Source organism: Bombina bombina, chromosome 3 (assembly GCF_027579735.1).
Source record: "Bombina bombina isolate aBomBom1 chromosome 3, aBomBom1.pri, whole genome shotgun sequence".
Lineage (NCBI taxonomy): Eukaryota > Metazoa > Chordata > Amphibia > Anura > Bombinatoridae > Bombina > Bombina bombina.
In genome coordinates this window covers 197,733,302-197,748,865 of record NC_069501.1, presented here as the reverse complement: position 1 = coordinate 197,748,865, position 15,564 = coordinate 197,733,302, and the positions used below count along the sequence as shown (strand labels likewise).

Here is a 15,564-nt window from a genome sequence, read left to right as displayed (position 1 = left end):
ATAAATATAATACAGGGGTCGGCGGTGTTAGGGGCAGCAGATTAGGGGTACATAAGTATAACGTAGGTGGCGGTCGGCAGATTAGGGGTTAAAAAAATTTAATCGAGTGGCGGCGATGTGGGGGGACCTCGGTTTAGGGGTACATAGGTAGTTTATGGGTGTTAGTGTACTTTAGAGCACAGTAGTTAAGAGCTTTATAAACCGGCGTTAGCCCAGAAAGCTCTTAACTACTGACTTTTTTCTGCGGCTGGAGTTTTGTCGTTAGATTTCTAACGCTCACTTCAGACACGACTCTAAATACCGGAGTTAGAAAGATCCCATTGAAAAGATAGGATACGCAATTGACGTAAGGGGATCTGCGGTATGGAAAAGTCGCGGCTGAAAAGTGAGCGTTAGACCCTTTCCTGACTGACTCCAAATACCGGCGGTAGCCTAAAACCAGCGTTAGGAGCCTCTAACGCTGGTTTTCACGGCTACCGCCAAACTCCAAATCTAGGCCTAAGTTTGGGTAGCTTTTTACATGGATTGTATTTATAGTAGTGAGTCAAATAAGTTAAAGATTTATTTTGATTAGGATGAGAAACAGAGGAGAGATGGTAAGCTTCTCTGAATAGATGTTTTTTAAAGAGCACCTCCACATCCATTTAGGAGTAGGTTTCAATAGTCAAAACATGACAAAATAAAGAAATGGAATAGTATTTTTGTAGTTTCTTGAGTAAGGAAAGATTGAATTCTGGAAATGTTGCATTGGTGAGCACTTTAATATGTGGATTGATTGTGACTTGAGTCAAGTATTGTCCATATTTTACCTCATCAGAGACCAGAGTAAATAAATACAATATATAAATGAAAAAGATCATTCACCGCAGAAACATTTTGCCTGAAAATGGCATTTTCGGTTATTTCTTTTTTCGTTTAGTTTGCCTGTTATTTTCGGTAACATTATTGTGTAGCGTATTTCAAATTTGATGCTAGCCTAGATCTGCTGGTTGAGTTCATTATTTGACTTACTGTTTTGCATATAAAAATAGTTTTCTAGGACTACACTTATTTGGATAATTGTTAAAAAAAATAAAAAAAAAATTAAATCTGATTCTGTTACACAGAACTAAATATATACCTATATTTGAAATTCCTAAAATCTAAATATATAGCGGTTTTGAGTATTTCCACAATCTCAGGTCAGGAATTTATAGACCCTGCTCTTTGAACCCCAAGGGGCCGATTTATCAATGTCTGGCGGACATGATACGCTGTAGCATATCATGTCCGCCAGACATCGCTGAATGCCGACAGCGTATGCACAACATTGCACAAGCATTTCTGGTGAACTGCTTGTGCAATGCTGCCCCCTGCAGATTTGCGGCCAATCGGCCGCTAGCATGGGGTGTCAATAAACCTGATCGTATGCAATCGGGCGAATTTATGTCCGGAACCTCAGAGGCAGCAGACGAGTTAAGACCGCTGCTTCTCAACTCCTGGCTCGCGCGGAAACAGGAGTATACAGGAGTATGCAGGGCCATTCGGCCCCCAAGAGCGGGTTCTTTTTCATTTATATGTGAAAAGCATTATTGATGGCAAATGACCATAGAACAAGCAAACGTTATTGAGCTGGTGTTCATTCCGGAGAGAAAGCTTTTCTTTCTGGGCCTGATATTCAAAACCCCGCTGCTCAGGTGAATGGGGCAGATCTTGAAGGGCATAAATTTCCTGAACTGACTTGTGGCATCCTATGAGAGTACATTTAACATCACTGAGCTCTTCAGTACTGCTAATGTTTGCCTATAAATATTTCATTGCTATGTGCTAGATTTTATGCACCTCTTAAACAAAGGGTGTGACTGAAACACCTAAACCAGGACTCGAAAAACCCAGGAGCCACTGGCTCCTAGAATTTTACACCTGGCTCCTAACTTTTTGGGTTATTCTCCATATATCTATATAGCAATACAACTGCCTGGCTCCTAAAATTTCTTACTGGCTCCTAAATTTTAAACAGATTTGTCGACCCCTAACCTAAACACAATTTTTAGTAGGGGTGACCATATAGGGGCATATGTATCAAGGTCTGGCGGACCTGATCCGACACTGCGGGCAACGCCGCCCCCTGAAGACTCGGGGCCATTAGGCCGCCAGCAGGGGGGTGTCAATCAACCCGATCGTACTCGATCGGGTTGTATTGTGGCGATTCCTGTCCGCCTGCTCAGAGCAGACGGACAGGATATGGAGCAGCGGTCTTTGTGACCGCTGCTTCATAACTGCTGTTTCTGGTGAGCCTGCAGGCTCGCCAGAAACACGGAGCATCAAGCTCCATTCCCCATAGTGTTTGTTTTTTAGTCTTTTGTGTCCTAGAATTCTTACATTCCTTCATTTAAAGAAACAAAAACAAAAAAACATTAAAATATATAATTATTAATGAGAATAGCCAACTGAAAATTACTGTAATATTTGTAACTATATATTTTAAATCCTTTAAATAAAATATATACATATAACATAAATAACATTTCTTATTCTAAATAGTGGCAGTAATTATCTTATTTCTATTACTACTTTCTATTTCACAGAGATATCTACTGCCCAGTAGAATTATAATAAATGGTGAATAGAACAATATAAGTTTTAGAAGTATAAGCAAACATTGTATGTGCCTGTAAGGGTGCAATTTCATATAAATATAATTGACCCTTAAACAAAAAGTAAAAATGGAAAAAAAAAACTATTTTAGAAGCACAGGAGTCAAGCAGTCCTTTATCTGACCAGCAGTAGATTATTTATAAAAAAAAACGTAGAAAAGAATGGAAGCATCTGGACACATTATAAAGGAAATATCTACTTTTTATTCAGCAAGCAATGCCAATGAAGCTTAGTCTCAATTCTATTATACTTATTGACTGAGGTCAAGGATGGCAAATGAATAAAATAGTACCGAACTACACTTGCTTGCTGTTTCAAATGAACATACTTCAGACTGAAAAATAAATACACTTAACTGATAACATTTTTTGTTTGAGATCTCCTTCAGACTGAGTAGGGGAAATACATTGCATTAAAATTTATACTGGGCTAGATTACGTGTGGAACGCAAATTAAAGCACCCGCTTGATAGTTATATGCACTAGAAGTAAGATTTTTACGCTTGTCGGTTTGCGCTCATATTACGAGTTGAAAGTAACTTGTAATACGAGCAGAAAGCCTGATGAGCGCAAACCCTCGCTATATACCCCTTATCGCTCTGGCGCAAACGTTTGCACTCCACTCGTAATCTAGGCCATTATGAGTTTGAAGAGTGCAGTGCTCTGATTCACAATACTTTCGTAGCTTCAGTATACCATCGCAATAAGAAATGAAAAGTATTTATTAATTAATTTATTTATAACAAATACATTGATAAAAAAATCAAGGAGTTTTAAGAGATATATTTACATTTATAAAGTAAAAATCAATGAGAAATAACTTGATATAAGTTAATTAAATATATGGATAAACATATATGCCAACTGAGCCTCAATTAATAAGGACAAAGTTAGAAAATACCAGAAATCCTATTACAAATAATTCTGACTGGCCTTTGATCAAACTCCAGAAGTCAATCAAAATTCTGAAAACGACATAGTTGTAGCTGAAGATTGATTGTAACAGCTATTACTTTCTATTACAGTTGCAGAAGTCATTTTTCACCTGAATCTCAATCCTTTAGCTATTTATCGCCAGCTGTCAGTTTGGTACCACTACTCATTTTTAAACAGTGACGTTTAAAAGCTGCATTAAAGCTTTTAATACTACCTTAAAAGTAAAATAATATAATTTTTAATTACACATGTTTTTGGTCATTACAACAGGTAATTTTTTAAGTGCAAAAAATGTATATATTTTTTTTTAACATTTAAGTTTACAATGTTTTTCAAAGTATCCTAGCATCTTTTAGTAATAGTAAATGTCTTGGTAACACATACAGTACCCTCCAAGGTGATGCTGTAGTTTTTTCATCATTTCATACCCAAAATACAAGAAAAGTGAAATTGATGTTTCTTTCATGTAATTGGCAAGAGTCCATGAGCTAGTGACGTATGGGATATACATTCCTACCAGGAGGGGCAAAGTTTCCCAAACCTCAAAATGCCTATAAATACATCCCCCACCACACCCACAATTCAGTTTTACAAACTTTGCCTCCTATGGAGGTGGTGAAGTAAGTTTGTGCTAGATTTCTACGTTGATATGCGCTTCTCAGCATGCTGAAGCCCGGTTCCTGTCAGAGCGCAGTGAATGACAGAGACGTGAAGGGAGTATTACCTATTGAATGCAATGGTCATCCTAACGGGGATCTATTTCATAGGTTCTCTGTTATCGGTCGTAGAGATTCATCTCCTACCTCCCTTTTCAGATCGACGATATACTCTTATATACCATTACCGCTACTGATTCTCGTTTCAGTACTGGTTTGGCTATCTACTTTATGTAGATGAGTGTCTTTTGGTAAGTATGTTTTCCTTTATTAAGACACTCTTAGCTATGGTTTGGCACTTTAAATGTTAAGTTCTAAATATAATGTTTGTACTTATATTTGCCATGATTCAGGTTTATCAGTATATTTCCTTTTTTACAGACTGTCAGTTTCATTTTGGGAAATGCACATATAGAAAAAAAATTTCTTACCTGAAATTTTTCAAATTGACTCTAAATTGCGGGCTGTTAGGCTCACGGGTGCGCAAAATGCTATCATTTATTGCGTCATTTTTGGCGCGAGACTTTTTTGGCGCAAGAATTACGTTTGTTGACGTATTTTCGTCATTTCCGGCGTCTTACTTGGCGCTGAGAATTTTCACGTAGTTGCGTCATCAATGACGCTCGTGTTTGTTGCAGACGTTTTTGGCGCCAAAAAATATTTTGTCAGTTGTGGGCGTCATTCTTGGCGCCAGACTTTTTGACATTATTTAAGTCTTCATGTATTTTTGCTTCTGGTTTCCAGAGGCTTAATCTGTTTGCATTTTTTCCCATTCCTGAAACTGTCATATAAGGAAATTGATAATTTTGCTTTATATGTTGTTTTTTCTATTACATATTGCAAGATGTCCCAGTCTGACCCTGTATCAGAATCTACTTCTGGAATGCTGCTGACTGATGTCGGTTCTACCAAAGCTAAGTGCATTTGTTGTAAACTTGTGGTAACTGTTCCTCCGGCTGTAGTTTGTGTTAGTTGTCATGATAAACTTTCTAAATCAGACAATATTTCCATTAGTAGTAATCCATTACCTGTTGTTGTTCCTTCAACATCTAATGTTCAGGATATTCCTGTTAATGTGAGAGAATTTGTTTCTAATTCTATTCAGAAGGCTCTGTCTGTTATACCACCTTCTAATAAACGTAAAAGGTCTTTTAAAACTTCTCATAAATTCAATGAATTTTTAAATGACCGACAGCATTCTGATTTATCTATCTCTGATGAGGATCTATCTAGTTCAGAAGATTCTGCGTCAGATATTGACACTGCCAAAACTTCATATTTATTCAAGATGGAGTATATTCGTTCTTTATTAAAAGAGGTGTTGATTGCATTAGATATAGAGGAGACTAGTCCTCTTGATATTAAAACCAGTAAACGTTTAAATTCGGTTTTTAAACCTCATGTAGTTATTTCTGAGGTTTTTCCAGTTCCTGATGCTATTTCAGAGGTAATTTCTAGGGAATGGAATAGTCTGGGTACTTCTTTTACTCCTTCTTCAAGGTTTAAGAGACTGTACCCTTTGCCGACTGATAGATTGGAGTTTTGGGAAAAAAATCCCCAAAGTTGATGGGGCTATCTCTACTCTTGCTAAGCGTACTACTATTCCTACGGCAGATAGTACTTCTTTTAAAGATCTTTTAGATAGGAAGCTTGAATCTTATCTAAGGAAGGCTTATTTATGTTCAGGTCATCTTCTTAGGCCTGCTATTTCTTTGGCTGATGTTGCTGCAGCTTCAACTTTTTGGTTGGAAACTTTAGCGCAACAAGTACCAGATCCTAATGTGTATAGCATTGTTAAGCTAATTCAACATGCTAATAATTTCATTTGTGATGCCATTTTTGATATCATTAGAATTGATGTCAGGTATATGTCTTTAGCTATTTTAGCTAGAAGAGCTTTATGGCTTAAATCTTGGAATGCGGATATGACTTCTAAGTCAACGTTGCTATCTTTATCTTTCCAAGGTAATAAATTAATTGGTTCTCAGTTGGATTCTATAATTTCAACTGTTACTGGGGGGAAGGGAGCCTTTTTGCCTCAGGATAAAAAATCTAGGGGTAAATTTAGGGCTACTAACCGTTTTCGTTCCTTTCGTCAGAATAAGGAACAGAAACCTGACCCTTCCCCTAAAGGAACGGTTTCCAATTGGAAGCCTTCTCCAGTCTGGAATAAATCCAAGCCTTTTAGAAAATCAAAACCAGCCCCCAAGTCCGCATGAAGGTGCGGTCCTCATTCCAGCACAGCTGGTAGGGGGCAGCAGGCTTCGATTTTTCAAAGATGTTTGGATCAATTCAATCCAAAATCATTGGATTCAGAACATTGTTTCTCAAGGGTACAGAATAGGTTTCAAGATAAGACTGCCTGTGAGAAATTTCTTTCTCTCACGCATTCCAGTGAACCCAGTAAAGGCTCAGGCTTTCCTGAAGTGTGTTTCAGACCTGGAGTTATCCAGGGTAATTGTGCCAGTTCCATATCTGGGACGGGGTCTGGGGTTTTATTCAAATCTGTTAATTGTTCCAAAGAAAGAGAATTCTTTCAGACCAGTTCTGGATCTAAAAATTTTGAATTGTTATGTAAGAATACCTACATTCAAAATGGTGACTATAAGGACTATTCTGCCTTTTGAACAGCAAGGGCATTATATGTCCACAATAGACTTACAGGATGCATATCTTCATATTCCGATTCATCTAGATCATTATCAGTTCCTGAGATTCTCTTTTCTAGACAAGCATTACCAATTTGTTGCTCTTCCTTTTGGCCTAGCAACAGCTCCAAGGATCTTTTCAAAGGTTCTCGGTGCCCTTCTCTCTGTAATCAGAGAGCGGGGTATTGCGGTGTTTCCTTATTTGGACGATATCTTGGTACTTGCTCAGTCATTACATTCTGCAGAATCTCACACGAATCAACTAGTGTTGTTTCTTCAAAGACATGGTTGGAGGATCAATTTACCAAAAAGTTCCTTGATTCCTCAGACAAGGGTAACCTTTTTAGGATTCCAAAAAGATTCAGTATCCATGACTTTGTCTCTAACAGACAAAAGACGTCTGAAATGGGTTTCAGCCTGTCAGAACCTTCAGTCTCAGTCATTCCCTTCAGTAGCTATGTGCATGGAGGTTTTAGGTCTCATGACTGCAGCATCGGACGCGATCCCCTTTGCTTATTTTCACATGAGGCCTCTTCAGCTTTGTATGCTGAATCAATGGTGCCGGGATTATACAAAGATATCAAAATTAATATCCTTAAAACCCAATATTCGACTATCTCTGACTTGGTGGTTAGATCACCATTGTTTGGTTCAGGGGGCCTCTTTTGTTCGTCCAACCTGGACTGTGATTTCAACAGATGCAAGTCTTTCAGGTTGGGGAGCTGTCTGGGGATCTCTAACAGCGCAGGGGGTTTGGAAATCTCAAGAGGCGAGATTACCAATCAATATTTTGGGACTCAGATTTTCAGAGCTCTTCAGTTTTGGCCTCTTCTGAACAGAGAACCGTTTATTTGTTTTCAGACAGACAATGTCACAACCGTATATGTCAATCATCAAGGTGGGACTCACAGTCCTCAAGCTATGAAAGAAGTATCTTGGATACTTGCATGGGCGGAATCCAGCTCTTGTCTAATCTCTGCGGTCCATATCCCAGGTATAGACAATTGGGAAGCGGATTATCTCAGTCGCCAGACTTTACATCCGGGAGAATGGTCTCCACCCAGATGTGTTTCTTCAGATTGTTCAGATGTGGGGGCTTCAAGAAATAGATCTGATGGCTTCTCATCTAAACAGGAAACTTCCAAGGTATCTGTCCAGATCCAGGGATCCTCAGGCGGAAGCAGTGGATGCGTTGTCACTGCCTTGGAATTATCAACCTGCTTATCTCTTTCCGCCTCTAGTTCTTCTTCCAAGAGTGATTTCCAAAATCATAATGGAACATTCATTTGTACTGCTGGTGGCTCCAGCATGGCCACACAGGTTTTGGTATCTGGTTCTTGTTCGGATGTCCAATTGCCAACCTTGGCCACTTCCGTTAAGGCCAGACCTTCTATCTCAAGGTCCATTTTTCCATCAGGATCTCAAATCATTAAATTTGAAGGTATGGAGATTGAACGTTTAGTGCTTAGTCATAGAGGTTTCTCTGACTCAGTGATTAATACTATTTTGCAGGCTCGCAAATCTGTGTCTAGAAAGATTTATTACCGAGTTTGGAAGACTTACATTTCATGGTGTTCTTCTCATAAATTTTCTTGGCATTCTTTTAGAATTCCTAGAATTTTACAGTTTCTTCAGGATGGTTTGGATAAGGGTCTGTCTGCAAGTTCCTTGAAAGGACAAATCTCTGCTCTTTCTGTTTCACAGAAAAATTGCTAATCTTCCAGACATTCATTGTTTTGTACAGGCTTTAGTTCGTATCAAGCCTGTCATTAAGCCAATTTCTCCTCCTTGGAGTCTTAATTTGGTTTTGAGGGCTTTACAGGCTCCTCCGTTTGAGCCTATGCATTCTCTGGACATTAAATTACATTCTTGGAAAGTATTGTTTCTTTTGGCCATCTCTTCTGCTAGAAGAGTTTCTGAATTATCTGCTCTTACTTGTGAGTCTCCTTTTCTGATTTTTCATCAGGATAAGGCGGTTTTGCGGACTTCTTTTACATTTTTACTTAAAGTTGTGAATTCCAACAACATTAGTAGAGAAATTGTTGTCCCTTCGTTGTGTCCTAATCCTAAGAATTCTTTGGAAAGATCTTTACATTCTTTGGATGTGGTTAGAGCTTTGAAATATTATGTAGAAGCTACTAAAGATTTCAGAAAGACTTCTAGTCTATTTGTTATCTTTTCTGGTTCTAGGAAAGGTCAGAAGGCTTCTGCCATTTCTTTGGCGTCTTGGTTAAAGCTTTTGATTCATCATGCTTATTTGGAGTCGGGTAAATCCCCGCCTCAGAGGATTACGGCTCATTCTACTAGGTCAGTTTCTACTTCCTGGGCTTTTAAGAATGAAGCTTCTGTTGATCAGATTTGCAATGCAGCAACTTGGTCTTCTTTGCATATTTTTACTTAATTCTACCATTTTGATGTTTTCTCTTCTTCAGAAGCAGTTTTTGGTGGAAAAGTTCTTCAGGCAGCTGTTTCAGTTTCATTCTTCTGCTTATAATTTCAGTTTTTTCATTATAAAGATTAAAACTTTTTGATTTGGGTTGTGGATTCTTTTTTCAGCGGAATTGACTGTCTTTATTTTTATCCCTCCCTCTCTAGTGACTCTTGCGTGGAGTGCCACATCTTGGGTATTTGCTATCCCATACGTCACTAGCTCATGGACTCTTGCCAATTACATGAAAGAAAACATAATTATGTAAGGAACTTACCTGATAAATTCATTTCTTTCATATTGGCAAGAGTCCATGAGGCCCACCCTTTTTGTGGTGGTTACGATTTTTTTGGCTAAAGCACAATTATTCCAATTCCTTGTTGATGCTTTCGCTCCTTTCTTATCACCCCACTTCTTGGCTATTCGTTAAACTGTATTGTGGGTGTGGTGGGGTGTATTTATAGGCATTTTGAGGTTTGGGAAACTTTGCCCCTCCTGGTAGGAATGTATATCCCATACGTCACTAGCTCATGGACTCTTGCCAATATGAAAGAAATGAATTTATCAGGTAAGTTCCTTACATAAATTATGTTTTTATTTAAATCTTAAAGGGATGGTAAACTCCGTATATATTGATTATAATATTGCTATAGTTACATTACATTCAATTTACACACTCAATGTCATGTAATGGCATGTATGTAAAAACATTACTTCTATGCAACATGATTTACACAAGCGCAGTTTTGCATTCGATCTGAAGGTGCCATAAGATGTCTAGATCTAAGTTGAGCATACGAATTAACAAGATGTATTCTCAGAAAAAACACTAAGCACCAACGTAACCCTTCCTTCCACGGGGTACTAGATTCCCCCAGATGAAAAGACTGTAGGACGTGTCCCCAAGGCACCGAAACCATCTACCAATGAATGCACAGGCACTGAAGGCCTCAAAGAGCAGAAAGGCAGCAAACCCAAAAGGCACCCCCCCTTCCAGGGGAGTCTGCCACAGGTCATAGGAGAAAGGTCAGACAGACCATCCAGAGCCCAACCAAGAAAGGAATAAGATCTATGAGAAACAGCCTCTCAAGTCCCCACAACAACGGCAGCAAGTCAAGTAACGTGCAACCACTATGTGCCGAGCAAGGTCAGCAAAAGGCAGAGACCAGAAAGGGAAAGTTCAAACAGGCTAAAGTCAAATCCTAGACCGAATGAGAATAATAGGGCAAAGAGACCAAACCCTCAGAAAAAGAGGCTGGGAAAGCTTATAATAGACCGGTCGGAGATAAAATTAACTCTATCATCTATTCCGAAGAACCGTGCAAGAACTGAGCAGTCCCTGGATGAAAAAGGAGAGGATCCCCCAACAAATCAAAAAGACGTCGTAGTAGGACACGCAGCCGCACAATCCTATAACAAAAGGCATAACATGGGGGAACAATCACCCCCGGGGAGAATATTATAGTGCCATTCACGGTCTTAACACCCGGGATAGGTAGGCACATAACTGCAAAGAAACTGCAGGATCTTGCAGACGAATTAACGCCAATAAAAAATTTAAACGAAAATGTCCCGCCACCTCCGGGGGAAACAATCCACCCTGTGCAGGAGAAATTAAAGTCAGGGTCACCTGCGAAAGCAAAAGGGGTGTGCGATTGGGAAGTCGCCTCCTGAAGAACAGAGCCCCCGGAGGCCGATGGCTCAGTCGATCCAAGTTCCACTGAGCCTGAGGGACCCGGCAAACTATGCAGGCACAAAAGACAAGAGTGGTAGACTTGCGACAACGGGGCCAAACGACAGTCCTCATCCGAGGACGACTCATTATCTGATAAGACAATAGTCCCGGAATTAGAATCCTCCATGGCTAGGACTAATATAAATGCCAATATTGGAAAACAAAAAACAAACGACTGGCACCTGACACACAATGGCTGGGGCACTCACCACCTCCTATGACCAGACCTCAGCGGAGCAAACTCTTTTCCTCCGTCGCCACTCGGTCAGGAATGTGGAAGGGGAAGAACCCCGCCCCAAGTGTAAGCACACACGGTCAGCAGATGCCTCGCGAAATCCAAAAAGCGTGCCACCGAAAGGCGGCAAAACTAGGCCCACATAAAAGGATACGCAAGACTACACAAACAGGCATAAACCCATAACCCGAAGGTTTTTAGTCCTAGGCCTGCATTCACAAGCCCAGAAAAAAGCCACTATGCACCACATAGAGTAACTCTACTTGTCTCAGCCTCAGAGCCCGTACACACATACCCAATGCAGGTTGAATCACATAAGAAACATAAGAGACCCCTTCCCCATTCACCAAACCACCCTAAGGAGGAAATATCCCTTGATTCCAAGATCTGTACTGAAGGTGCCTCAGCAAGGCCCATACTATACTGTCATTATAAATCACATTACAGACAATGTAATAAAATGAAACAATCTTACTGGAATCTACGCCATGAAACAGGAACATGGCCCTTCCAAGTGTGACGAATAGTGGCAGCGCCTCCGTCATGGACTCAAGAGAAGACAGCTCCCACTGCATCTCCGGACTCTAACTTTCGCCCAGGCACTCCACGAGAGGCTAACAGGACTACTTAAAACTCCTGTCCCATGTCAAAGGGTAGCACCCTCCATAAGAGACATGTTACAATTAAATAAAAGTATAACAAATGGAAAAAATAAAAAATAAAACAAACTTCTGACACTTCTCTGCAAACTTCCTGGGACGAAAGGCAAAGAATGACTGGGGGATAAGGGAAGTGAGAGGAGTATTTAAGCCTTTGGCTGGTGGGTCTTTGCCTCCTCCAGGTGGCCAGGTTCTTATTTCCCATAAGTAATGAATGCAGCTGTGAACTCTTTCCCATTAGGAAGAAAATGGTAGATCTTCTAATTCATGAATCCTGAAAATTCACCCTGTTGATCAAGGCTAACCCTGCTACACATCTTTGCCTAATTAGTGTGGGTGGAGCTTGGCTATTGGGAAACAACTGCAGGAAACAAGATGTTAATTTTAATATATATATATATATATATATATATATATATATATATTTATAACAAATTAAATTAATAACCATATTATTTATATTTATAAAGCATTTAACAAATATTTATGAGCAATTTCTCAATTCCTTTAGCTTATGCTTTCACAATGAAAGCCATTGATATTCATGAGGGGCTTCTACCTGTTAAAGGATTACTTTCTGTTATAGTTTTTAAGCTAAACAACTAACATATTAAAGTTAATAAACATTAATTAAAACCTACTGACCTATATTTTCTCCAAAACGAAGTTTCATAACATTCTAAAAGTTATATCTTTTATTTGCCGATGATGTCACGTTATCCTGCCCACTATTTTCAGCACTGCATGTTCAAAATACTTAAACCAATAACTTTGTGCTTAAAGCGCCATTTTGAAACCTAGGTATTGTAAACGGATTGGTACAGAGCAAAGGGGTACCCACGGAGTGGGTTTGAAAAACAATTAAATTTGCAGACAAGATTTCTGATATACGGTAGAGATATGTTAATGAAATGCTATTGATAAAAAGTGTATTTGGGGTAGTTAGTTAGTAACAGGCATAGAAAATATTTACTTACAGTGGCCCTTTAAGCAAAAAACAACAGAAAAATATGCACAATGTTTATTTTTGTCTGCTGTAAGAATAGTCAATAAACTGCCTTTTAAAAACAGAATTTATGTTTACCTGATAAATTACTTTCTCCAACGGTGTGTCCGGTCCACGGCGTCATCCTTACTTGTGGGATATTCTCTTCCCCAACAGGAAATGGCAAAGAGCCCAGCAAAGCTGGTCACATGATCCCTCCTAGGCTCCGCCTACCCCAGTCATTCGACCGACGTTAAGGAGGAATATTTGCATAGGAGAAACCATATGGTACCGTGGTGACTGTAGTTAAAGAAAATAAATTATCAGACCTGATTAAAAAAACCAGGGCGGGCCGTGGACCGGACACACCGTTGGAGAAAGTAATTTATCAGGTAAACATAAATTCTGTTTTCTCCAACATAGGTGTGTCCGGTCCACGGCGTCATCCTTACTTGTGGGAACCAATACCAAAGCTTTAGGACACGGATGAAGGGAGGGAGCAAATCAGGTCACCTAAATGGAAGGCACCACGGCTTGCAAAACCTTTCTCCCAAAAATAGCCTCAGAAGAAGCAAAAGTATCAAACTTGTAAAATTTGGTAAAAGTGTGCAGTGAAGACCAAGTCGCTGCCCTACATATCTGATCAACAGAAGCCTCGTTCTTGAAGGCCCATGTGGAAGCCACAGCCCTAGTGGAATGAGCTGTGATTCTTTCGGGAGGCTGCCGTCCGGCAGTCTCGTAAGCCAATCTGATGATGCTTTTAATCCAAAAAGAGAGAGAGGTAGAAGTTGCTTTTTGACCTCTCCTTTTACCGGAATAAACAACAAACAAGGAAGATGTTTGTCTAAAATCCTTTGTAGCATCAAAATAGAATTTTAGAGCGCGAACAACATCCAAATTGTGCAACAAACGTTCCTTCTTTGAAACTGGTTTCGGACACAGAGAAGGTACGATAATCTCCTGGTTAATGTTTTTGTTAGAAACAACTTTTGGAAGAAAACCAGGTTTAGTACGTAAAACCACCTTATCTGCATGGAACACCAGATAAGGAGGAGAACACTGCAGAGCAGATAATTCTGAAACTCTTCTAGCAGAAGAAATTGCAACTAAAAACAAAACTTTCCAAGATAATAACTTAATATCAACGGAATGCAAGGGTTCAAACGGAACCCCCTGAAGAACTGAAAGAACTAAATTGAGACTCCAAGGAGGAGTCAAAGGTTTGTAAACAGGCTTAATTCTAACCAGAGCCTGAACAAAGGCTTGAACATCTGGCACAGCGGCCAGCTTTTTGTGAAGTAACACAGACAAGGCAGAAATCTGTCCCTTCAGGGAACTTGCAGATAATCCTTTTTCCAATCCTTCTTGAAGGAAGGATAGAATCCTAGGAATCTTAACCTTGTCCCAAGGGAATCCTTTAGATTCACACCAACAGATATATTTTTTCCAAATTTTGTGGTAAATCTTTCTAGTTACAGGCTTTCTGGCCTGAACAAGAGTATCGATAACAGAATCTGAGAATCCTCGCTTCGATAAGATCAAGCGTTCAATCTCCAAGCAGTCAGCTGGAGTGAAACCAGATTCGGATGTTCGAACGGACCCTGAACAAGAAGGTCTCGTCTCAAAGGTAGCTTCCAAGGAGGAGCCGATGACATATTCACCAGATCTGCGTACCAAGTCCTGCGTGGCCACGCAGGAGCTATCAAGATCACCGACGCCCTCTCCTGATTGATCCTGGCTACCAGCCTGGGGATGAGAGGAAACGGCGGGAACACATAAGCTAGTTAAACACTAAAAAACTCTAAGCCATCTCCGTGGAGATGTTGCCTGTACAACGGCAAAGAGAATGACTGGGGTAGGCGGAGCCTAGGAGGGATCATGTGACCAGCTTTGCTGGGCTCTTTGCCATTTCCTGTTGGGGAAGAGAATATCCCACAAGTAAGGATGACGCCGTGGACCGGACACACCTATGTTGGAGAAACATTATTTAATTTGCATACTATCAGAGTTTTACTTACAAATATATAGATGGATATAACTTTACGCCAATCACAAAGAAGTTATCAACAACACGATGCCAAATTTTTTCAACAAAACATTCAGAATCTGTAGATAGGGATGTAGCCTCTGATTCAGATGGGCATGAAATATGTAACGAATCATCCCAGAGAGAAACTAGACCTTCCTATAAAAAGAAAAGGCTGTCAGAGCTAATGTCTTAATAAGCCAAAGCTGTGCTGATTAAGGAAAATAAAAATGTTAGTGATTGTTCTGATACTTCAAATATATTTTTATAATGAAGGGGATTTGATCCAGATAATCCTACTTCACTGAATGTACAAAACCAATACTGTAGTATTTAACAGATATATATATATATATATATACTTTCTATGTATGAAAGAAAATGTTTGTGTACACTGTCCCTTTGACAGTCTGCATTTACATAGACAAACACTCAAGTATACAAGGTAATAGTTTTAAAGGGACATGAGACCCAAAATTTTTCTTTCATAATTCAGAGTGTAACATTTAAAATATCTTTCCAATTTTTGTCTATTATCTAACCTACTTTGTTCTGTTCTTATCCTTTGATGAAAAGCAGGTGCATAAATTTAGAAGCGTGCACATGTTGGAGCACTATAT

The 15,564-nt window shown here is 39.5% G+C and overlaps 1 protein-coding gene across 1 annotated transcript in view; it reads right to left on the bottom strand.

Annotated features, from left to right (window-relative positions):
* LOC128652275 (Fanconi anemia group B protein) overlaps positions 1 to 15,564 on the bottom strand; it is a 226,294-nt gene that overhangs the window by 23,691 nt on the left and 187,039 nt on the right. Inside the window, exon 5 of the mRNA XM_053705213.1 lies at positions 14,937 to 15,103. Within this exon, the coding sequence (XP_053561188.1) occupies positions 14,937 to 15,103 (167 nt within the window). The remainder of the gene's footprint in view (positions 1 to 14,936; positions 15,104 to 15,564) is intronic.